The sequence below is a fragment of the Acomys minous genome, assembly GCF_964271855.1.
Source record: "Acomys minous genome assembly, chromosome: 7".
Lineage (NCBI taxonomy): Eukaryota > Metazoa > Chordata > Mammalia > Rodentia > Muridae > Acomys > Acomys minous.
Window position 1 is genome coordinate 47,732,627 of NC_140488.1, and position 26,377 is coordinate 47,759,003.

Below are 26,377 nucleotides of genomic sequence, written 5' to 3' on the forward strand. Positions count from 1 at the left end.
ATGGGCATGTACCACAGTGCCCGGCAAATGGTTTTGTTTTGAGACCAGGTCTTACTGTATGTATTTGGCTGTCCTACAACTCACTCTGTAGACCAGGCTGTCCTCCAACTTACAGAGGCCTCTGCCAACCAAGTGCTGGGATTTTTTTTTAATTCATATTACATCTCGGTTGTTAGCCCATCCCTTGTATCCTCCCATTCCTCCCTCCCTCCCATTTTCCCCTTACTCCCCTCCCCTATGACTGTTCCTGAGGGGGACCTCCTCCCCCTGTATATGCTCATAGGGTATCAAGTCTCTCCTTGGTGACCTATTGTCCTTCCTCTGAGTGCCACCAGGCATCTCCATCCAAGTGCTAGGATTAAAGGCATGCCCCACTATGCCCAGAATGGGGGGACATTTTTAGACCCTGTGTTTTCCAAAACAAAAAGTAGCCTAAAGCTGCATGTGGCTATTGGGCACTTGAAATATTTTTGCAAGACTAAGGGAAAAATCTTGAACTTTAACTTCAGTTCATTTATACAATCACATATGTCCTGTGCTTACCATAAGGACAGTATAGCTATGGAGTACCTTAAAAAAAAAAGAAGCACATGTATACACACACACATTTTATTTAGAACCTAACTCACATTTATTAATAACGGAAGATTACAGACAGCAAGAGTACAACTGCCTTCTTCATTAAACAAGCTTAATTAATCTACTTTTCACTAATAAAATGAACATATTTACTAACAAAAAACATTGTGAAGTCTATGACAATCTATGAAACTTAAAAAAAAAAATCCAAAAGATAAAATGATCATAGATGTCCCTCTAGTGGCAAGAGATAACATTGTCACTTAAAAAAAAAAAAACCAACCCAAATCCCAATACATAGAGTCATAGAGTCACACAAAACCAAGAATGGTACCTGGATCTATACATACAACTAATCATAGACATTTCTTTTCTAGAAACCTAACTTTAAATGATTCTACAACAATATATAAGGAAAATAGATCATTTTCATCAACAAAAATTCAACCTAACTTTCACTTACTGTGTGAATGATAATCTCTCTAGAAATATGATCTTTTAGAAAACAATGTTTTGCTCATGATTTTTGGAGCAGGAGGAGTGAGATATTCTCTCTCTCTCTCTCTCTCTCTCTCTCTCTCTCTCTCTCTCTCTCTCTCTCTCTCACACACACACACACACACACACACACACACACACACACACACAAGTTTAGAGAGTCTAATCAAACTGTAAACTGAAGAAAAGGGCAATTCTCTTTTAATAGTAAATGTTCCAGGATGGAACTTTGAGAGGAGCTGATTCAGAGCATAAAACAGTAAGCAGCAGTGGGGCTTTTAAATAGAGATACTTCTGAGAACTTGAGTACCACAATTCCTAACTAAAATGACTCTCTTCACTCTGATATTGAATTCAAAAACAGCTCTGCCTCATAGCCAGCTTCAGTTACAATCATAAAACTTGTTTAGATATAATGGCTAAAATATTTTCATGTGCAAGAAGGAACTCAAAATAGAAACCAATTGTGGTAAATAGCTATAGTTATCCCCTCACAAAGCTTCAAGAAAAACAACCAGGTTTTATATACACTGTAGTAAGTACAGAATGTACAGAAAGACTGTTGTCTATACAAAAGTGCATCAATATAGAATACATTTTGTAGGAACACAGGAAAACGTTCTGGTTAACAATCTGATATAGTATTTAAGACTACCTGTAGATTCTCCAAGCCAGTCAACTTCCTACTTGCTTTGGTTATGATATTGATGCTACATAACTAAGTTTTGAAAAGAAGGAGAGGCGGAGAAGTCCCACAATTTGCAAATCTTAGCCATCTGTAAGTTTTTTTTTAATGTGTGTATGCTTGTATTTATTATTAATTTCTTTTGGTAACCGTCCTATGAAATTGCCAACACAAAGATTGATAGACTTAAAAAAAAAAAAAACTAAACTAGTGTACCCAAACAGGAAATTAAATTCACTTACTACAGGAAGAGACTCTATCAGCTCCATTTTCTAAAAGCCTTGAAATCGTGATGTAAGCCCTAGAGGTCAGCTTCAGTTGGAGAGCAACCTCACAGAACAAGCCATGGGTGCTCTTCTGAACAACTGAGCATCGGAAGAGTGCACCTCTCATCTGGTAACGCTACAATCACCTTGCCATAGTCGAAACAGACATGCACTAGTTAAGCAAGTCTTCCCTTTTCCATCCCATTCATCACCACAAAAAAGAACAGAGATTTCTATAGGCTCCACTCACTACCACAAAGATGTAAGAGAAGAAACCTGACAGTAAAGAAAAATCACTACATATTGAAATCAGAAAAGACCAGACTGGTTTTTCTGAGTTTGGCATGAATGTCAAATTAAAATGCAATTTGCCATTGTCTGGTCTAGGTCAAAACATCAATCGCCACACCTCAAAACATAACTGGGCAGGGAGCTACAAATTTTAGTATTTAAGAAATAGAAATGTAGCCTGCTTTCCTCTGAATGCCACCAGGTCTCCCCATCCAGGGGACGTGGTCAAATATGGGGCACCAGAATTCGTGTGAAAGTCAGACCCCACTCTCCACTCAACTGTGGAGAATGTCCTGTCCATTGGCTAGATCTGGGTAGGGGTTCGAAGTTTACGGCCTGTATTGTCCTTGGCTGGTGCCATAGTTTGAGTGGGACCCCTGGGCCCAGATCTGCCCGTCATAATGCTCTTCTTGTAGGTTTCTAGGACCCTCTGGTTCTTTCTACGTTGCTATTCTCCCATGCTTCTCTCATCTAGAGGAAGGATAGCAGGCTACCAAGAAGAGACTTGATACCCTATGAGCATATACAGGGGGCGGAAGTCCCCCTCAGTCACAGTCATAGGGGAGGAGAATAAAGGGAAAATGGGAGGGAGGGAGGAATGAGAGGATATAAGGGATGGGATAACCATTGAGATATAATATGAATAAATTAATAAAATATAAAAAAGAAAGAAATAGAAATGTAACTGTAGTGAGCTAACTCGGATCTTGAGCTATGCCATGCAGCTGCCTGAGGCTCAACAGCCTCCACAGGAATTATCAGAGTTGCTTCAAAGCCTCGTAGCGAACGTAAATTATTTTTCAAAGAGCAAATTTAAATATTCCAAGGATTGTGTTCCAAATACTATACTGACAGAACTGCCTAGCTCAAAATACCTCAGAGGCTTCTTACTCATTTAGTAATATGTATATTTGACACAAAATTTATCTCACTTTAACAAGCTTAAGTCTACTGAAAGCTATCATACTAGATTTTTGCTCAAATATTTATTTTCTAATAGTCCTTTTCAAGATGGAATGTATTTCTAATTTAAATATGTTAAATGTCAGTGCATCCAACATCAATACTACTATTGAAACACAAATACTCTCATCTAACCCAAACTGACTTCACCCTCCATGGACTCCGAAGAATTCTTGAAGACAAGAGTGCTAAGTATACTAGAGGTAATTTGTTAAAGGAAAGAGGATAGGGTGCCAGCAAATGTACACAAATTCTAAGGGTAACAGGAGAAGGAACACCTTGCTATAGAATCTTAGTTCTTCAAGTGTTTTTGTCTGGACCCTAAACATTCTCTTTCCTGATAAATCTTGCCTAGTTTAAAAAGGTATACTCCCCAGGCATGTCTCGGGCCCATGCCTTTCCCCTGGGCAATGCTAAGGGGAAAGGATCACACGTTCCAGAGCCGCCTGGACAACACAGCAATTTCAAGGCTAGCCTGAAGTAGATAGTGGGACCCTGTCTCAAAAAGAAAAAGGAAATCAAAAATATCCTGGCCTCAGACTTTTTTTCAGTAGAAAAACCAATACATTAACCAAAACTTGACATACATTCAAGGAAGGCTCTTCAATAATCTGGTGGATCAAAACTCGTTTAAGCAAATGAGTCTAAGATCTAAAGGATTTTATTTTGCTTTATATTCTATTACTGCTGGTTTGTAAATCTTACTAATATCCAAACACCATGAGCATTATAAGAACCAAATTATAATGTTCTGATTATTTGATTTTGAGAAAGCCTGATGTTGATGAAAATGACAAAGTTCACCACCTTTAAGGCACATGAGGCTACAAAGAAGCCATGAACAAAAAGTCTGCTAAAGAGAACCCAAAACAAAAAGACTTCTATAGAGTTTATGTTGTAATATTTTTGGCTTAAAGATGAAGATATACAATAAATTTTTACAATTTTAAAAGCTCACCAGAATCTGGACTACCTTTATATACTAGTTTCATATAATTTTTCTTTTTTGAGGGAGTCTACCACTTTGAAAAGAAAAAAAAAAGAGCTATCTGCCTACACCATAGGTCATTATTTCTGGGATTTAATTCAGCAATATCTAACTTACCCAAACACCAGAACAACTCAACAAAACTGCCCCTATCTACCAAAGAATGAAGAAAAGGTGTTACTTTAAGTCTAAGGTCTTAGTAAGACAGGATGAAACAGTCCTTTACAATCTGCTACATTCCAAACTACCGCCTTCCTTTAGTCCTTTGCAAATCTGTATAAAAATACATGCCATTTTGCTTTACTCATTTTTCACGCTTTTAAAAGCTGTAATAAGGACGGACATATTCTTACAAGATCTCTAATAAAAAGTCTGGATAAATCTATAAAGAGGAGACTTCTTCCCTCCTGTCAGTTTTGTACAGAAGATAACCAGCACTGAAACAAATGCTGGACTTCTCCTTCATTTATTTATCCATATATATTTATATTCTACTTTATTCACCCACCATTCTTGCTCCCCCTTTTTCTTTTTCACTAGAGCCTTTTCTCTTCCCAAATAGTGCCCCCTTTTGGTTTCATGCATTGCATTTAATTCGATCCAGATTCCACTTTTTAAAAAATGCAGTGTTTATGTTTGAGTCTGGCTTGCTTTGCTTAACATGGTGATCTCTATCTAGTTCCAACCATTTTCCTTGCAAGTGACATAATTGCAGTCTTCTTTATTGCTGAATATAACTCTACTATGTGACTATGTCACAGTTTCTATCTATCCATCTGCTGATAGGCACCCATTTCTTGGCTATTGGGAATGGTTTTGTAACAAACATGGAAGTACATGTAACCCTGCCATATGCTGAGTTCATTATTTTGAGCATGCACCCAGGGATGGTCTATCTCGATCACAAGATAGCTCCATTTGTAGTTTTTTAAAACAAGAACTCCCATACTGATTGCCATTGGTACAGCCAGTTTATACTATCACCAGCAGTATATTCAGATTCCTTCCTACTCTCTATTCTCCCCAGTATTTGCTTTTGGTTTTCTTGCGGCTAGCCATTGGGAGTGGGAGGAAGGCAGAATCCCAAGACTTTGACTTACAGTTCCCTGATTTTCCTTTTATTTAACTGATGAAGTAGGTTTTCCACTGAAAAGGGAAAAAAAGGTACGCACTTGAAGTTGTTTTCAATATACCTCATAAATCCCAGCTTTAATAAATTACCACCTATCTCGACAATTCTCTCTGAATTATCTACATGAAACATCCTAACAGATAACAGACTGCAGCACATTAACAAAGACAGAAGAGACTTTGCCTTTTTGCGATAGTTTCTGTTTGGAGGGAAAGATAAAGGGAAAGATTTTAATATCTCTCTCTCTCTCTCTCTCTCTCTCTCTCTCTCTCTCTCTCTCTCTTTCTCTCTCTCTCTCTTATAAACAATTCTACTAGTTCCCTATTTTATATTTGAAATGAAAGTAGTATTTTCAGTCTCCTCCAAATCAACTTTACATTCCAGTTCTAACACATAGAATAAATCTGGACTTACAGAAAACTTCATGACACACTTCTATAAATACTCAAACCTTTATAGACATTAAACATCTGCACATGGCACTTTGGTAAACTTATTCAATAGTGACTTAAGTTAAATCTAAGTTAAGGAGACTAAATGATTTTGGGTGGACTACAGGAACTGGTCTTAAACTATATTCTGAACCAGTTTATTTTCTTTTTCTGAGCATCAACAAATAAATTGTTTGCAAGTGGTTGTTGGATGCCCTGGACCTCAAAGTGGCCCCTCTTAGAGATCAGGAAGAATGCACAGATACTTCCTCTGTGGAATTTTCCTACTGCTAAGGGAAGCAGGGAGTTTAGATATATTTGCTTCTCTTCTTTTTCTATTTCTGTACTTGGAAGGGAAAATGGAGTACATTTTTCATCAAGTATTCTAGGGTCTGACCCCAAGATCTCTTTGGTCCCTCTAAACTAGGCTGGAGTACCAAAAGGAGGTAGGAGGAAAGTCAGAAATACTACGTGAACTGAAATTACACCTACTTATGCTTTTCGTTTAGTGGCATTTTAAATTCTGATCTTAGCAGGTATTCAAAAGCCACAGCCAAGCCACAGACCTCAGCAATGCTACAGGTATGCCTTCTTACCGTCAGCATCAATTCTTTAGTCTTCAAAGAAACACAATTACATTGAAAAAGTTTTAACTGCATACAGGATTTTAGTAGCACTATGTACCCCAGGTTGGCTATGAACTTATAATCCCTAACTTAGACCCCTGAATGCTAGGATTAAAGGTGTGTGCCAACAGACCAGGGTTAAATCTTCACTTTTAATTTAGTAAAAGTCAAGCCTTTATATCAGCTGGAAATTAGGAATTTAAGTTGTTAATCTTTTTGAACAACTAAAGTTAAATACTGTTGAAAACCCACTCACCCCTGAACTTTGTAGTCTTTTCAAAAGGTGGATCACACAATCAGTTTGCCTTCTAAATGCTCTAATACAAATGATCACCAAAGTCAGAAAGCAAGTCGATTGTCAGGAGTCTCAGTTTCTACCTTCTCTAGCCCATGTGAATGCGCAATGACATGTAGACAAGGAAAAGGAATCAGACTATTTTTAAGTTCATGGTAACGAATTCTTTGAAAACATGAATAAAGAAACTCCAGGATTTCACCACCTTTAGACTGAAAGTCCTATTAGGAACCATCAATGGTGTTTTCTATAGCACACTGCTTCGTATATTTATTCATAGCAGTTTCTGAAGTCTGGCAGAATTCTAAATGGCCTGTCAGTTAATTTGGAACATTTACCTGTTCGCATGCCAAACATGTAAAATTGGAGATGTGCTGCATTAAAAAAAAATGGACAGAAACAGATAAATGTTCTAGTTTGAAGATTATCTGACAGCCTAAAATTTAAAGATACACTGGGAAAACTTGACTATTATCATTGCCTAGTTGAATTCTCCACTTGAAAATTAATCAACACAGCATTAAGTCTAAAATTTCACTAATGTAGCATTATTTCCTCAGTAGTTATCACTTGTGGAAATGCTTCTCGCTTGACATAAAGTAGAGGAAAACAAAAATATACCTAATTGGAAAAGATTAGGGCCTTTTCTATACCTTTTGCCTTAACAGTTAGTGAAGCTGGAACCAAACCCAAGGAAGGCACTATTGTAAACAGCAACGCATACCTTATGTGCACCCTCACCTCAAAAAAAGATTTGCCCCTAGGAACTAAGAAATCTACTACGGCCCTCTAGAAAAGGTAAACTACAGAAATCTAATCACTAAGAAGAAAACTGAATTATGGACCCTACACATATACTGACAAAATACACTACTTGTCACCAGGACTTTGAAATCCCCTAACTTTGAAAAGCCCACTTCGCCCCAGAAAGTGATAGTAGCTAAAATGTTTACCAGCGGTTCTTAAGAGAGAATAACCTGGCATTGGTTACAATACAGTGCTGCTCTAAATCCACACTGCCTGTGGGTCTGGAATGGGGTTCCAGATAGAACTCGAACGTCTTTCAGGTGATGCTGAAAGCTGCCGGTACTGGGGCTACCCTCTGAGAACCACTGGCCTAAATTATCAGCACAACCGTAACCAAAATTTTGGTCAAGATGCATGTAAACTAATGAGGCGAGAATAATGCTTCGAAAGAATGCCGACCAATTCACCCTATTACATCAAAACATCCACATCTGCTTCATGATCTTCCTCAGTCACTTTTAGGGAGAGCACCTCTTCATTAAGGAAGAGCCCACTGAGCCGCTCCTTCCGGGCCTGCCTCTGCTCCTTCAGCTGCCTCTTGCGGAAGGCCTTCTGCTGTAACTTTCGCTGCTTGGATCGCTTCTGTCAAAGTTAAGAAGGATAACATCAGTAAAGTTTAGACATTGCTATATGCAGCCCAGGGGTTTGTGGCTCTAATTCTCTATTTTCTACATTTTCAGTTGTTCAAGTTTCTCTGCAGAGTGGTTCCTACACCAGTAAGTAAGCCACAAAACAAAATAGAAAGGGAAGGAATCATTGTGCAGCTTCTGATCACCACTGAGTTCCCAAAGAGATTCCTTTTCCATCTTTAAATTGGCTGTTTTGTCCAACTGCAAGGAACCACACATACTCCCATGCTAAGCTGCATAACCATCCATGTACACTTCAACTTTCTTTTACAAGTGCTCAACAATAAGCTTCAACTATGAAACAATAGAACAAAATTACAGAAAGCGTTATTATATGTAGTTAGTCAAGGAACAGTTAAAGTTGGAATATCAAGAAAACACTGAAACACACACACACACACACACACACACACACACACACACACACACACACCCAAAGACATACACAACAGTTTTAGGAGCAACATCAGCAACATAGTGAGATTCACTCAGTACTGAGTTGCAATCTTGAGAATTATTAGCTACTATTTTCACATTTTTCTTACTGAAAATGAATATAAAAAAAATCAGAGAAGATTGAAAGTGCCCATGGTTGTGGGTTAAGAGTATGTGAAAGCACTCATCTTTGAGTGCTTTGCTCAATAGCAGAGCATTCTGCTTACTCAGTCAAACCCAAAACCTGCAGACATCTAGACAGTGGGACAATTCTTAGTTGCCAAGCGATGTAAATGAAGGAGTACTACTGTTAATATTGAAAGGTAGAGTTTTGTATTGATTAGACATTTTACTTTTGAATCCCGAATCCGCTCTGCTGCACTTGCAGACAGGTTGCTGTCACTGTGGGCTCGGCTCATGTTGGCACTGGAGTTTGAAGCCGAGTTTCCAACACTGGACCCACTGCTGCTTGCAGAACTGACCATGCTGGCACTGCTGCTGCTGGCGCTGGCGCTGGCACCACTCACTCCACTGGTGCTCGCACAGCTAAAGTTGCTTCTCTTCCAGGCCTCCCTTGCAGGCCGCTGGCGAGGGCTATGTTCCTTGATATAGTTTCTGACCTTGGGACACACAGGCAAGCACTGGTTAAGTACTGCACCATGATATTCTACCCTCAAGATGCTGGAGAAAAACAACCACAGTGTGTTTAATCTGAAAGATGCCCAAAGTGCTTCAGATGTGTAAAAGAGGTGGAACGGAAGGTCCTAGGAAATATCTAAATATAAAAATAAAGAGCAAGTCAGGTGCATCAATTCTGCCCAGCCTGAACTTAATATTACATTCAAGGCCAGCTTGGGATATAGATTGAAACCATTTCAAAACAATACTCAGGAGATGGGCAGGGGAGGAACAGCATGAAGGAAGGGAAGCGAAGAAGGGAAGAAAGGAAAAGAGACCGAAATATTGGCAGGGTTCCAAACTCTAGCAAACACACGGACCTAGATTTTAAAAGTAAAATGTTACTTATAGCAAATCAAGAACACTGAAATGAAAACACAAAATAAAACAGACGTGGTTATACATTTTAAAAGGTCTCCACTAAAGATGTAAGTAAATTAATGATGCTGTCACTGACTGCTGTACATTTCCCCCTTAATTTCAGCAAGGGGCACAATGGTACCTGATTTTCATTCAGTGCAACACATCAACTTACCATACAAGAGAAACTAGCTGAAATATGGGAAAATACTCCTGCTGGGAGAAATAAAATGGCACCAATCCTAAACACAAGCCACCGAAAGCAGAGAATGAAATCCTTTTTGCTAAGTCACGTGCCAGAGAAAAGGTGCAGCAAAAATGTTATTTGGAAGAGATGGGAAATGTACATTTCAAAACATCTGCACAGGCCCAGTTATTCCACACCGCAGCTCTTGTGAAGTAGGGCCTGGAGCTTGCCTGCGGGATCTCATGTATTCCAGGCTGGCCGTGAAGCCTCTCACCAGTGAAGGACGACCCTGAGCTTCTGCTTTTCCTTGCTGTGCCTCCCATGGGCTAGGATTACAGGCCTGTGCCACCCCCTCCAGGCTTTAATTACTGCTTTGAGTCTGACAATTCATCTGTTTTAAACTGAGTTAGCATAAATCTGGACCTTAGTCTAAGCCATCCTTTAAGTAGTGAAATAAATTTCAAGACATATATAACTAAAAGCTGGTTCTAGGTCTTCACTGACCAGAAGGTATTGCTTCATGAGACACACACAACTTCTTAAAACCATATGCTCTCAAATATTACTGTCATTTTTCTTCCTTTGCAGTACTGGGGACTGAATTTGGGGCTCTGTGCATGCTCCGCTCTGGCACTGAGCTACAATTCTTACCCCAGCATCTTTTTTTTTCTAATGTTACATTTCACAGTGGTGATTCTGGCCCTGACAGCATATGAGTATACATAAGATTACACAAGCTGGGGCTGGAGAGATGGCTTAGAGGTTAAGAGCACTGAGTGCTCTTCCAGAAGTTCTGAGTTCAGTTCCCAGCAAGCACGTGGTGGTGGCTCACAGGCATCTATCATGAGATCTGGTGCCCTCTCCTGTCCAGTGGGTGTACATGCAGGCAGAGCACTGTATACAAAATAATAAATAAATAAGTAAAGAGTACAGAAGCCTACATTATATAAGACGGTGGCATCCTCAGTGCATTACCAATCTATATGCACTTTACATACCTGCTTCAGTTTTTCATCTGTGAGACAATTGAGTTCAATAATGAACTCACTGTCAGTAGGGGAGATCTGAGCAGAGGGATCGATGATTTTAATAATATCAAGTTGCTCCCGAAGGCCCATCTCAGTACTGACTTTACGGCTCAGATACTCAATATATTCCACCTATGGGAAGAAAAATGACAACGAACAATGTCAATGTTAAAACCTGGCCTTTGCTATGTGAATTATAACATGTTTTAGACATTGGGAAAATTATTTTCTCCAAGGTTCCAATGAAGAAACAATTACTGTCTGAATACAAAAGCTAACTGGTCCTTAGGATCATCCTAAGGTGTCATAATTTCACTTGTTTTCTGGGAGAAGAAAAGCTGAAACTCAATTTCAGACTTATTAAGCAATTCACACAATTCAGTGGCTCTAAAGGGGCTTCACAGCCTCTTTACACGTAAGGTTTTTTTTTTCTGCATACACTTTTAATTAAGAATTTCAATACCCAAGAATGTCAACATATTTACCTGCTCATCATTTGTCATCGCACTCCAAGCAAGTTCATCTAGATTCCGATGCTTGTTTTTCTTTTTAGAGAGCAGACAAGGTGAACTTGGAATACTAGGTATGACGTCAGAAAGTACATCACTTCCACTGGCAATGTCACTGCCTGGTAACTTTATAAAAAGAGTGCAGGGATTAAGGAAAAGTGAAAATTGAAAACTGCATTTTAAATATGTAACACATTTTGTACACTGATTAAAAGTTATTTTATTCAGGCGCGGTTGGTACGCATGCTTGTAATACTCAGGGAGTAGAGAGGGACAATCAGTAAGTGGTCTGAGGACAGCCAGAGCTAAACAGCCAGCCAGCCTCAGGTCACCCTCACCTATACAAGAGTATGTGTAAAAAATAAGATAAAATTTACTTAATACAAGACTAAGGGAAAATAAATATATAATCAGATGATCTCTTAGGTGAGATTAATACTGAACCATACCTACATTATATGGAAGCATCAATATCAAGATATTCTTTTTTTTGTTTTTGTTTTTGTTTTTGCTTTTGGTTTTTCGAGACAGGGTCTGTCTGTGTTAGCCTTGGTTGTCCTGGACTCGCTTTGTAGACCAGGCTGGCCTCGAACTCACAGAGATCCGCCTGTCTCTGCCTCCCGAGTGCTGGGATTAAAGGCGTGAGCCACCATGCCCAGCATAGTAGATACTTTTAAGAAAGAAAGAAAAAGGAAGGAAAGACAGTGGTATTTGAACAACAGAAGAACAAGAAGCACTCCCGTGGCATGTAGGAATAGACATAAAACATTTTCTAAGTGACAATAACTTGATGAAACAAAACAGAATGAAGAAAGATTGGAACCAGACATGAAACTTTTGTTATGGGTTTACACACACTCAGATACATATAAACAGGAAAATATGGATGGACGTAAAAGTTTTGAGAAAAAGACATTTACAAATTGTTTAGGAACCTTCATTGGTTGCTGCTTTCTTACCACTGATGCAATGTGGTAAGCTGCCTTGAGGTTCTGCTTCTTGGACTTACCATAATGGACTGTATCCTCAAACTATAAATAAGCCTTTCCTTAAGAAAAAAAGAGCAGCTGGGTGTGGTGGTACACACCTATAATCCCAGTACCCAGGCAAGGACAGCAGATCTCTGTGAGTTTGAGGTCAGCCTGGTCTACAAAGCGAGTCCAGGACAGCCAGTGTTACAGAGGGAAATTCTGTCTCAAAACAAAAACAAAATCAGAAAAGAAAAAAGGGAGCTATTTGATAGGTAAATGGTTAACAAGGAGTCCAATTTCAAGACCATCAGGAAATATTTCACAATCATATATATAAGTCATCCAAGGATGATATACTTAAAAGTTTCAAGTGTTAACAATTCTTCTAGCTTAACACACTTATTCTCACAAACAATGGTATCCAAAGAGACTCATATAACTAGTGACCAGATCCAAAATAGGACACAAATACAGTGTTCTGAAATATGCCAGGCAATCTGGCCTTTAATGTAGGAGGCAATAAGAAAAAGGATGCCATCTGGATATGGTCAGCAGGGAAATGGAGGGCGTGCAAATATACTTTGAACAGACAACAGTCATTATTCACTATGCTATAAGATGTGTCACAAAGGCTTATGTACTTTTTCCATGGAAACGCTGAAATTGTTAGCAGCATCAATGATCAGGGACTCAGCCTCAGATAATGGAATAATAAGGTCATTCAGGTGAAAAGTTCAAGTAGTCAACTGACCATATGGGACTAGAGTAGCAGTGGTACAGCACAATCAATTTTATGGGCTTCTATATGTTTATTAGGCCAGTATTTTCCCACTTTATAATTGATAAATTATTTCCAAATAAAAACACTTAATGAGTCCTACCCTCTATTTTTCATAGACTATATTCAGTATATTTATGCCATAATCAGTAGCTGTAGCACAAGGAGAGAACTGAATCAAAGCTCTGTCACATGTTCTGCAAGATGCAGCAGGCTTCTGTGAGCAACCTCATTTCTCTAACAGCTGACGTGTAGTTTCTGATCGCACCTCTAGCTTTAAAGTGTGATACCAGAACTGTTTACTCTTTGCAGTTTCTAAGCTTTCCTGCTCAACCATAGAAATGGCTCCTCAAAGGATGACTACTCAAATAGAACTTTGCAAGGAATGTGTGAATTGTTTGTGTTAACTATAATAACACCGGAACACTTGTTCAAAAGTTTAAATAGATGCCTCTTTTAACCCCAACAGAGTTAATAAGATTTTTAACCTCTTAACTACAACAATGATTTTGCCATTAATCCTAACAATAATTTGTAATCATCATCTTGTATCGTTTACTTAACAGTAATTTGAGCTCTCACAAGGATGAGGAAGCATTTCAAACTTCCTAGTATATTTAAATGTTAAAAATACCTTCAGGGAGACTGGAGAGATGGCTCAGTGGTTAAGAGCACTGTCTGCTCTTCCAGAGATCCTGAGTTCCATTCCCAGAAACCACATGATGGCTCACAACCATCTATAATGAGATCTGGTGCCCTCTTCCGGCCTGCATCTGTACATGCAGGCAGAGCACTGTACACATAATAATAAATAAATCTTTAAAAATATCCCTGGGAACAGAATACCTATACTCCAATATAAGTGGAAAATCTGACTGGAGAGATGGCTCAGTAACTACAAGTCCTTGCTGCTCTTACAAGTGGATCTATGCAAAAAATAATTGCTATGCTAAAAGGCAAGATCTTGATCTTCAGATGAGGTATCATCTTAGCACTTGCAGTGGTGCTGAATCATTTTGTTTTGCTGATAATTTCCTTTGCGTCCAACCCTTTAATTATTAAATACGTAAGTTAGGAAACACTCCTCCTTTGGGAAACATTTTATAATATTTTCTCATTTGACATATAAAATCTTTTATGATCTACATAACATCTTTATGATTATATAATTTCCCTGGTATTAGATGGGCTGTAACTTATGAAAGTGCTTACTCAATTACATCTGCTTATTTATTTATTTGCTTGCTTGCTATTTTTGGAGACAGGGTTTCACTAGGTATATGTTTATAGTTTATACTATAAGTTTATAGTTAACACATAGAGCAAGCTCATCTTGAACTCCCAGATAGCCACTTACCTTTGCATCCCAAGTGTCAGGATTAAATACATATGCCACCACACCAAATTCTTGCTTAGAGACCCATATCACTCTGATAACCAGTCTAAGAGGCTGTGAATCTTGTTTTTTAAATTGACTGGCTAAAGAATCAAGAAAAGGGCAAGCCACTAGGCACTCTTTTTTTTTTTTAACTAGCTCTTGTTAGAGACATTCTTTCTTCCTTTTTTTTTTTTTAAGTCTTTCGAGACAGGGTTTCTCTGCGTAGCCTTGGCTGTCCTGGACATGCTCTATAACCAGGCTGGCCTCGAACTCAGAGATCCACCTGTCTCTTCCTCCCTGAGGGCTGAGACTATAGGTGTGCACCTGCCCAGCTGAGAGATTTTCTTTATTGGATTATTTAAAGAGGGAAGACCCACCTTAAATGTGGGTGATAGCCCAGATGAAAGAAAAGAGTAGCAGGAATTGCCATATTTTGTAGAAAAAGAAAAATTGATGCATATGGAATTACAAGGGGCCCCAAAAAAAATCCAAACAATCTTCCTAAAGATCAACCACACTGGTTGGGCGTGAAGATGAAAGTCTTAAATCCCAGCATTTGGGAGGCAGAGGTAGAGCTAGTTCAAAGCCAGCCTGATCTACATAGTGAGCTCTAGGTCAGCCAGGAAAACACAGACCCTGTCTGAAAAAAAAAACAACAACAACAAAAAAAAACAAATCAAAGTACAATAACAGAAGAACACACACTTCCCAATTTCAAAACCTGCTACAAAATCACAATTAAAACAGTGTTATACAAGCACAAGAACAGACACTGACATTAAGGGAATTGAACTGTGAGTCCAAAAATAAACAATAAGCAAAACTTGGCAAGAGTATGCCAACACTATTCAATGAGAAATACAATAGGCTTTTTTTTAATAAAGCAAATGATGCTGGATTGAAAAACCTGGAAATCAACATTCGCAAAAATGAATCTGTATAAACTGAGAATAGAAGAGAAATTCCTCTCTATCATACAGGGCATTTACTTAAAAAAAAAAAACCAACACTAATATTAGAGTCAATGGAAAAGATTCAAAAATTTCCCCTCTGACTAGAAAAAAGAGAGGCTTTCCACAGTTTCACTTTTTCTTTGAGAGGGGAGGCAGGAACCATATTTTTTTTTAAAAATCCATCAAAAGACCTACTTATAAGAACTAAATCTCTAAAGCTCTAAGAAGGAACAGGTAATTTTCATGATCTTATGTAAAGCAATTTTTTTAAAAATACAACATTATAAACACAAAAAAGAAAAACACATGCACAAGATTTTATCTAAATGAAAAATCATTTGCTGAGCTGGGCGAGGTGGCGCACGCCTTTAATCCCAGCACTCAGGGAGGAAGAGTCAGGTGGATCTCTATGGGTTCGAGGCCAGCCTGGTCTACAAAGCGAGTCCAGAACAGCCAAGGCTACAGAGAGAGACCCTGTTTTGAAAAAAAACTTTAACAGAAGAATTTACACCTTTATTAATATAATAATGACGTTAATGGGGGGGGGGATCTTACCTGCCACTCAAAACCCACTTTTACTTACATAATAGTGATGTTAATAAGAGTGGAGGGGAAAACCTTACCTGCCACTCAAATTCGCTATCTGACCAATCCCAGTATGTGCTGATAGAAGAGGAGACATCGCTGCAGACACTTCCTTCGGGGAATAAGTCAAAAGAAGTGAAGTCTTGATCATCCAGCAGAGAGTAGCAATCATCTTGATCGCCAACAGAAACTGATGAGAACAGCTCCTCGCTACACTCTGAGCTCGCCACACTCGTACCACAAGAAGTGAGGTTCCACCTTCAAAACCACAGGAGAAATCACATGAGGACTCAGAGAGCCCACACAATCTGAAGACATTAACACAACCCACTTCAGATATTGGAGACAAACGTCTTTTGGGTATGAGGGGAAGTGTGGTTACCTTTTAAAGAAATATACTAAGGGCTGGAGAGATGGCAGTTAGTGTGAAGATTACATGACAACCCATGTTGGAAAACTTAATGAATACAGAAAAACACTTAATATACGCCAGCTATTACTAAAGGATGAGGTAAGACATTTCAGGCCAGATAAAAGAAAGACAAAATGAACAGATGTGCCTCTTAATTTTTGTAATTAATTAACACCCCTCCCTCAATTTTTAGAAAAGGGGAAGGTGCCTTTTAATTTACGTAATTCTTTATTCTCATTCCTTCCTTCCCTCCCTCCCTCCCCCTCTCTCTTTCTCTCTGTGTATGTCTTGTGTGTGCAGGTGCTGGGGGGCTGGGGGGAACGGACAGAAGAGGGAGGGCATCAGACACTTGGAGTTAGGGTGAAACCTGTGTGCTGAGAACTGAACTTGAGTGCTCTGGAAGAGCAGCAAGTTCTCTAAACCACTGAGCCATTTCTCTGGTCCTTTAAGTAACCTTTATCATCGTTAAATCGGCCCACTATCAAAAAGAATGTTGGAATAAGAAAGGAATGAAGAAGATTACCATAGTAAAATCCACTACCCAGCAATACCTACTACATAGCTTATTGGTACTTTTCCCCATGTGTGCATATATTTTCGTATCCTGCTTTCACTTACCACTCAGTATCTAGTAAATGTTTTAAGAAAAAGATAAATATATCTTAGCTGACATATTTGGGACTGGAAGAGTTTTAACATTTCAAATGGTTTTGAATTTCAGTAATCTCTGCCCCCTCTCTATATGTGTGTGTATACATACATACATACATACATACATAGAGGTGTATTGGAGAGGAGACCCAAGTCTAAATATAAAACCAAGTTACATGGGGCTGCTCTTCCAGAGGGGCAGCTTCAACTGCCAACAGTCATAGCCATTAATCACCACCTGGAACCCCTTCCAGAGAGTCCAGCACTTTCTCTTGGCCTTTGCAGGCATCAGGCACACCCATGGTCAAGGACAGACGTGAATGCAAAACATCCACACACATAAAAATAAACAAGCTAATATATTTTTAACATGAACCCTACACGTATTAACTTGAAGATAATCCTATACACTATAAATTTATTATCGTGCCTATATGTGCGTGCATGCGTATAAGACACAGTACAATTTGCAGCAGTTAGTTCTCTGCTTCCACCATATGGGTCCCCTGGGTCAGAATTCAGGTCATCAGACTTAGCTGATGCTAAGTGCCTCTACCTATTGAGTTATATACAGTATTTTTGTTTGTTTGTTTGTTTTTGGCTTTTCATGACAGTGTTTCTCAGTGTAGCCCCGGCTGTCCTGGAATGCACTCTGTATACCAAGCTGGCTTTGAACTCAAGAGATCGGTTTGCCAAGTGCTGGGATTAAAGGCATGCACTTCCATCACCCAGTGGAATATAAAGTATTTTTAATGCACCTGTATTTTGACTGCGTCCTATCACATGAAGTCAGAATGGAATTTTCCACATGGTGATTTTTCAAAAAAGTTCTGGGCTTGGGATTTTTCCACAAATTATGTTTTTCCATAAAGTATGTTCAACCTGTTTATTGTAGGAAAGCACTTTAATCTCTTATACTAGTCAGTTGAGTGAATACATCATGATTCATTTACCATATTATCTCAAGAATATATAGGCTGCTTCTACTGTTTTTATACTACTAAGATGAGCCGTGTGTGTGTGTGTGTGTGTGTGTGTGTGTGTATGTGTGTGTCAGTAGTACAAGCAATTGAACCTAGAGAATCACAGAGGCCAGAAAATCATTCTATCACTGAGTTACACTCCTGGCTATCTTTTTATACTTTTTTTAAAGGATGGATTTCACTAAGTTGCACAGTCTGGACTAGAACTCACACTCTAGCCTAGGAAGGTCTTAAACTTGCAATCTCTGCCTCAGCTTTGCCACTAGCTGGTATTACAGTCCTGTGCCACTGGTCTAGCTGAAATTAGCCCTTTTGTTTATAATTATTTAGCCAAAGATAAGGTCTCATAGAATAGGATGCCTGAAAGGTAACTACCGGATCATGGTACATTTAACTGAACTGATTTCTGGGATGGGTAAGATGGCTTAAGGGACGCTGGAGAGATGGCTCAGTGGTTAAGAACACTGGTTGCTCCTCTAGAGATGCTGAGTTCAATTCCCAGCAACCACATGGTGGCTCACAACCATCTATAGTGTGATCTGATGCCCTCTTCTGGCCGGCAGGTGTATGTGCAGGCAGAGCACTCTATACATAATAATAAATAAATATTTTTTTTAAAAAGATGGCTCAGAGGGTAAAGCAAGCCCAATGACCTGACCTCTATCCCTGAAACCCCTATAAAGGTGGCTGGAGAGAACTAAGTCCACAAAGGTGTCCCGTGAGGGCCATGGCATCTATGCCCATACATACATACACACACATACGATAGTAAGGAACAAACTTCAAAAATAAATAAAATAGCCTTTTGTTTTCTTTTGCTTTTTGAGACAGGGTTTCTCTACACAGCCCTGGCTGCCCTGGACTCGCTCTGTAGACCAGGCTGGCTGTGAACCCATAGAGATCCTCTGCCTTCCGAGTGCTGGGATTAAAAGTGTGTGCCAGTACTGCCTGGCTGCTTTTGTTTAATTTGTTTTAAAACATGTATCTGTGCCGGGCAGTGGTGGCGCACACCTTTAATCCCAGCACTCGGGAGGCAGAGGCAGGTGGATCCCTGTGAGTTCAAGGCCAGCCTGGTCTACAAAGTGAGTCTAGGACAGCCAAGGCTACTCAGAGAAACGCTATCTCAAAAAAACAAAAAACAAAAATAAAACAAAAGAAAAAACCCAAAACCAAAACCAAAAATGTATCTGGCCAGGCATGGTGGTGCACGTCTCTAAACCCAGTACTCAGGAGGCAGATGCAGGTGGATCTCTGTGGGTTCATGCCTAGCCTGGTTTACATAGCAATTTCCAGGCCAGACAGGAATATATGTTAAGGTTCTGTTTCATAAAAACAAAGAAAAAATATGTACCAGCTATTTTTCTACTATCTGTGCTAGTGTTTCATTGTGCTTTTGTGAGTGTTTCAGACATTCACGGCTATCTAATATTTTGTCACTAGTATATGTTACAGGAAAGGTTTTGTGGGGGTTAAAGAATCTTTTTTCTTTTGTAAATTTCCACTAGTTTTGTATCATTGGTCATTAAGATCAGATACAACCTCAGGTGCTTTGACAGTAAGCATGGGAAACTAATCCTTAAAATAATTAGTATTTGCAATACTAATAAGCTCCTGGAATAAAGATTTCCTGAAGAAAAGTCTATTATTAGGTAGTTCCGCATCCCTCATTAAATCCAGCTTTTCTTGAATTATGTAATCTTGAATAATTCCTCATCTGTTTTGTATGGCTAACCTTAAGTATAACAGTTCATGACTTACAAAATGTAGGCAATAAAAACTGATTGTTATATTTTCCTTTGAGCTGAAGATAAACATTCTAAAGGCTTGCAACAAACACTAACCTGATTTAGCTCCATAAATAAAAGAGCAGACATCAATGTACTTTCATAAATATAAAATTCACGTAAGAATTCTAGAACACTTTTAGTTTGTCGTTTTGTTTGGGGTCATATATGAACATATCTGTGTTTACACCAGAAGGCATCTCGCATAATTTCTCCGGCACCTTCCACTTTGCTGGGACTCACCAAGCAGGCTAGGTTAACTGGCCACTGAGTCCCAGGGATCTAGCTGTCTGTGTCGCTCTCCCCAGCACTGTGACTCCAAGTGCATGCTGCTTCACCAAGTTCTGAGTTCTGAGGATTGAACTCAGCCAGTACTTTACTGACGAAGATATGTCCCCAGACCCTAGAACGTTTTCTAATACTATTTAGTCTTATATAACTACTCAGTGGACAATATCCTCACTAAATAATGATGATGATGATGATGGGGAAACTGCTCCATTGGTAAGGTTCCTAGGGTGCCAATGTGAGGGCCTGAGTTTTAGCCCTAGCACCCATGTAAGGAAGCCTGGGATGGCACAGTGAGCATGTAATCCCAGTGATGGCAAGATGGAGAGAGGGGAACCCTGTCTTGCTGACCAGCTGGTCTAGCCAAAGCAGTGAGCTCTAGGCTCAATGAGAGATCCTGTCTCAAAAAATAAAAATATAAAAAGAAATTAGGGGCTAGAGAGATGGCTCAATGGCTGCTCTTACAAAAGCTCAGGGTTCAGTTCCCAGGACCCACATAGCAGCTCACAACTATCTGTAATTCCAGTTCCAGAGGGTTCTGAAACCCTCTTCTGAACACCACAAGCACTACATGTATGTGGTGCAGACATGCATGTCGACAAAACACACACACACACCACACACACACACACACACAGACACAAAAGAAATGAAACATTTAAAAATAATTTAAAAAATAAGGTGAGGACTGACTGAGAAAGACACTTGACAACAATGCTTGTGTACACACAAACATGAACAAGTACACACACACACAATTAATAAACAACCCAGCAGAATTAACCACATTACCAGGTCTTGCAATAAAAGCCTTAAACAACAATCAGACGTTCTAGCCTGGGTGCAGCAATAGACTGAGCAAACTAAACTCTTTTTTCTCATTTACAAATTCCATGTGACTCCATACCACTCCCTGCCCTTGTTCATTTACCTATTCAACAATACTGTTAGTAACATGTAGGTGCCAAACACTATCTTCAGTGCTGGGGGAAGCCGTGATTGTTTTCTGTTTGTTTGCTTGTTTGATTAGAATTGCCGTTTAGCTTGTAAAAAATCCTATAGAAACATGTTGTCTCCCTGAGCAATCGTGACATTCTTCACAAAAAGCCTGTCACACTTACCAATCTAACTAGACAAGAGCCAGGCACGTGCATGCCTGGTGCCCGCAGAGGCCAGCAGAAGTCACCGGATCCTTTGGAAATGAAGTTACAGCTGACTGTAGGCTGCCATGTGAGTGCCGGGGATGGAACACTGGTCCTCTGGGAGAGCAGCCAGTGCTCTTAACTGCAGAGCCATCTCTCCAGCTCGAGCCCTTACATTTTAGTCCATGGAGGATGCCGGACATCAAAATTCTAACTACAGCCATAACATTACTCCCAAAGGAGACTTTCTCTAAAAGTTGACCAAAGTCCCAACATTATTACGGTGGTTGACTTTAACGATTAAGCTTGCTGTTCAAATTTTAGTTAAAAAAAAAAAAAAAAAAAGAGTAAAGCCAATAGCACTTCTTCCCAAGGCTGCTCCAGAGAAGCCTTATATGGCCTAAGGACTTGGTTATTTTCATAAGTAGTTATTTAAATTGTAAAATTAAACTAGGTGCTTTTGCTCATGCCTGTGATTCGGGTACTCCGCAAGCTGCAGCAGGAACGAGGAGTGGATGAGTTCCAGCTCAGCCTGGGCTACAAAGCAAATTCAAGAGGAGCCTAAGCTACACAGTGGGTTCCAGGCCAGCTCGGGCTACAGTACAAAACACTGTGTCAAAAGCCAAATTAGAAAACAGGGTTAAAATTAGGAAAAGAGTAGCAGTGGCGCACACCTTTAATCCCAGCACTCGGGAGACAGAGGCAGGTGAACCGCTGTGAGTTCGAGGGCAGCCTGGTCTACAGAGTGAGTCCAGGACAGCCAGGGCTGCACAGAGAAACCCTGTCTTGAGAAGACAAAAAAAAAAAAAAACCAAAAAATTTTAAAAGCCAGGTATGGGTAATGTAGGCCTGGAAATCCCAACACTCAGGAAGCAGAATTAGGAGGGTCAACAAACATCCCAGGCCAGTTTGGTCTTCATAGTGAGTTCCAGACCTGTTAGCATTAAACAATGAGACTCTGTATTTAAAAACAAAACAACAACAACAACAAAAAATCAAAACAACAACAAAAAACCCCCATGAGGCTATCAAGGTGGTCCAGAGGTTAAAGTGCTTGATGCACAAGCCTGAAGAACCTCCAGTTCCATGCCTACATAGGAAAACTGTAAGTGGTACAAAAGGCAGAGAATTGCAGCTGGGAATGTAAAGTGCATTCTCTAAATATCTTTATCCCCTGCCATGAAACTAGAAAAAGAAGATACAAAATAGATAAGGAGATTGTTGTAGTAACTGGCGATGGAATGTGTGGTTATGAAATCTCACAGCTGATCTGGGCCTGGGGCTCGGTGGTCCACATTTGTAATCCCAACTTCTCAGGGGGTGTAGAAAGGGGGAGTACAGCTTCACGGCTAGCCTCGGTTAACTCAGCAAGATCCTGTAAGGCCAAAATAAAAACCAGGACAAGGGATATACAACAGTAGTAGAGCGCGTGCCTGCCATTCACGAGGCTCTGGATCAATCTCTAGTTCTGCAAAAAACATATCATTCGATAGCTCATTTCACGCCCTGCCGGAAAGGTGCGAAAATGTAAGTTGATGTCCTCACCCATACACTTTTCACAATGGTTTAGGTTGATATACACATATCCTCCTGAAAGATGAAGGGAACAACTGATCTGACAGTCTGTATATTCCTCTTTTATCTCCTATTTTAGTTCTAGGATTTACCAATAGTAGGAAGGAAACAAGAAAGATAGGTAACCAAAACCTCTATTTACAATGGAAAAAAAAACTCCCCAAAAGAAAATGTCTTTAATACGCATAGATACTTAACAGTGACATTCGGTTTACAAGTCTAGTCATTTTTGACTTATTAAAATTTATTCTACTTTTCCAAAATTCTAGACAAACCCAATTACATCATAAAATACACTCACAGGAACAGGTAAATGAGACGGGGTCTAGAAACTTAGACCATTCTCAAACTCTTTGGCTCAAGTGATCCTCCTACTTTGGCCTGGATAACATCAGGTCCTTTAGTTCTAATACAAGTTTTATCAGTAGCTCCAAAAGGAGTAGTCTAAGTCTGCAAGGCCTTTATATCTAACTAGGAGTTATGAACTTCACACTTGGTCTCTCAGCTTCAGTCTCTTCAGTTTGCCATGAAAACTTCGAATTTTTGTAACAAACTCAGCGTCACCTCATTTAAAAATGTGTTGTGCTCATATTCTGAATGATTATTTAGCTAAAACATTTTGTTTCCAGAAACTACAAACTTACCTTTGTAAACGCATGGGCTACACAGTACAGAAAGGCTGATGTAAGGGTAGGACGGAACTACGTGCACACTATGGAAGCCTATGACCCAACTCACATAGCAAACGACAAGCAGAAACTAGAATTGGAATCTTTATTTCTATTACCCATAGACTCGTCCCTTTCCTCATCCCTCATCCATACTCTACTAGTCCTGTGTGTGTGTGTGTGTGTGTGTGTGTGTGTGTGTGTGTGTGTGTGTGTTTTTAAGGGCTGGAAATATGAAATATGGCTCCATGGTTAAGAGCATATACTGCCTTGCAGCAGACCCAATTTCTGTTCCCAGCATCCACACACAGGCTGTTCACAACCACCTAGAACTCCGGGTCCAGGGAGTCTGTCTCTGGCCTCCATAGATACCTGTACTCACACGCATTTAACCACGCCTGACATACACAGAACTTAATTTAAAATAAAATAAATCATTTTAAAAAGTTGAGGCTACATGGACTGGATCTAGGCTCCCTACACATAGGCAGCAGGTGTTCATGAGGGTCCCCTAGCAATTAGAGCACTGTCTCTGGCATGGACTCTGTTGCCTGCTGTTGGATCACTTTCCCCTAGCTGGGCTGCCTTGCCGTGCCTCAGGGGAAGAAGATGCCGGTGTGTGTGTGTGTGTGTGTGCGCGCGCGCGCGCGCTCCCCTTTTCTGAGAAGGGAAGGGGGAAAAGGAGAAAGAGGGTGGGAAGATGGGGCCGGGAGGAGAGGAGGGAGGGGGCTGCAACAGGGATGTAAAGTGAATAAATTTTTTTTTAAAGTTGAGGCTCTATCGAAAACCCACTTCAGCTGGGTGTGGTGGAGCACACCTTTAATCCCAGCACTCGGGAGGCAGAGGCAGGTGGACCTCTGTGAGTTCGAGGCCAACTTGGTCGACGAAGTGAGTCCAGGACAGCCAAGGCTACACAGAGAAACCCTGTCTCAACGAAAAAAAGAAAAAAAAAAAAGAAAGGAAAAGAAAACTTTCAAACAGGCCATATTAGGTATAACACTTAAATGTTTGCATGAGAGAATTCTCCAGAACACTGCCTTCCAATAAAAAAAAATAAGTCAGATGACAGCAGGGTGGGTGTGGGATGGAATTGAGGGCGGGGAGGGTGGTGGTGGTGGTGGTGGTGGTGGTGGTGGTGGTGGTGGTGGTGGTGATGGTGGTGGTGGTGATGCAGGCAATGCAGGCCTGTAATCTCAGCACTCAGGGAGGCAGAGGCAGGCTGATCGATCTGAGTTCGAGGCCAGCCTGGTCTACAAAGTGAGTCCAGGACAGCCAGGGCTGCTACACAGAGAGACCCTGTCTCATAAAACAAAACAAAACAAAAACTTAGATGAACCCTCTAAAGTAATTATTTGTATAAATCAGCCCACCTTAAACTCGCTGTACTTCCCTCATCGGGGATGCAAACCAGGTGCTATGTTATAGGAAGGAATCTTCCAGAGTTTACTTCTGGGATAGGCTATAGAAGTTAAGGCAAGGTGTTCATAAAGAAGGGAGAAAAATTACTAGTTTCTAAGGTAAGGGTAGAACTCGGTTAGTAGAATGTTCAGCATGCATGACGTTCTGGTTTCAACTCAGTGCTGAAAAAAATTATAAATTTGAACTGATTAAAACACAGTAAGCTTAGTTGGACATCACAAATGTCTGTAATCCCAGCACTTGGGAGCAGAGGCCAGATCAGTAGTTCAAGGTCATTTTCACTGCATAACCAGTTTTGCTATCAGACTAAGCTATGGCAGATCCCGGTCTCAAAGCAACAAGCGGGGGAAAAAAAGACTAATTTTTTAATGCTCCAGTACAATCTGGTTTAGGATGAGGCTAAAAGTTGAGAAAGAGGAGATTCGAGCCTTAAAAGTGCTTTCATAAGATCCACAGATCGATTCTGGGCTCTCAAATCCACTCAATAGGAGACCGGAAATGAAAGGGGTTAAACTTTTACAGACGAATCTAAAAATCAACAGTTCGGGTTTAGGATTCTTGGCGTACAGATCGGGGAGGGGGTCACGAAGGAGGTAAAGGAGATCTCGAAGGAATTACTAGAGTCCAAAGAGGAAAGGGGGAGGGAAAAAAGCGCAGGGAAGCCAGTCTTAAGAAAAATCAGAGGGCAGGGGGCGAAAACAAGGAGCTGGGAAGAGGATTTGGTCAAAGGAAGATGGGGGAGGGGGTAGCCCACAGCTCAGCCCGGCACACGAGGGACCAGTAAGAGTCCCCCAGGAGGGCGACCTTGCGTCCTCAGGCCGCCCGCGGTGCTGCGGGAAGTCCGCCCCTGCTCTGGGAAGAGATCCTTACCTGTTGGTGTGAAACCGGTGGAGTGGATCCGTGCGATGGCACGAAGAGAGCTGGCAGCCAAAGTCGCTGATGTCCAAGCACCCGGGTTCCTCGCTGGGGCAGGTGCTTACCCCGCGAGGTGCTCCTAGGAGCGGAAAGGGTTCCTCTGGGGTTAGAAACTTCTCGTAGGAAGTAGTGGCCGATGTCTCGTCGGACATGGTGGGAGATGGGCTGGCTTGGACTCACTGGCTGGAGAAGGGCTACTCCGGTGCTCGTCCCCTCCCCCACGCTAACCTGTCCGCGGTGGCCTCCGCTCCCGGGTGTGCCCACCGCAGCCGCCCGAGGAGTGAAGGGCTCTACACAAAGGTCGTTGGGAGACCGCTGCGGCCCACCGGCCACCCACTCCGCTTCCCTTAAACCTCCGAAGCCACCACCGCCGCCGCCACCGCCACCGCCACCGCCGCCGTCGCTGCTGCTGCTGCCGCTGCTGCCGCCGCCGCCGCTGCCGAGCCCAACGAGTCACTGCGGCGCCGCTGCCCGGCCCGGCCGCCCCG

General features: G+C 40.8%; 1 protein-coding gene across 1 annotated transcript; it reads right to left on the reverse strand.

The window, feature by feature from the left end:
• Positions 1 to 1,119: 1,119 nt before the first annotated feature.
• FAM199X (family with sequence similarity 199, X-linked) lies at positions 1,120 to 26,357 on the reverse strand. Its single transcript, XM_084788780.1, has 6 exons — positions 25,845 to 26,357; positions 16,091 to 16,310; positions 11,364 to 11,513; positions 10,849 to 11,010; positions 8,979 to 9,245; positions 1,120 to 8,143 (listed from the first exon to the last, which is right to left on the reverse strand). The coding sequence occupies exons 1-6, from the start codon at positions 26,039 to 26,041 to the stop codon at positions 7,973 to 7,975; spliced, it is 1,167 nt and encodes a 388-aa protein (XP_084644906.1). The 5' UTR covers positions 26,042 to 26,357; the 3' UTR covers positions 1,120 to 7,972.
• Between the last annotated feature and the right edge of the window lie 20 nt (positions 26,358 to 26,377).

Coding starts and splice junctions, on each gene's coding strand:
- FAM199X (XM_084788780.1), bottom strand. CDS start 26,041: ATGTCCGACGAGACATCGGCCACTACTTCCTACGAGAAGTTTCTAACC. Junction 11,011..11,363: donor CGATGACAAATGATGAGCAG/GTAAATATGTTG, acceptor TTCTTCCCATAG/GTGGAATATATTGAGTATCT. Junction 8,144..8,978: donor AGCGGATTCGGGATTCAAAA/GTAAAATGTCTA, acceptor TAACTTTGACAG/AAGCGATCCAAGCAGCGAAA.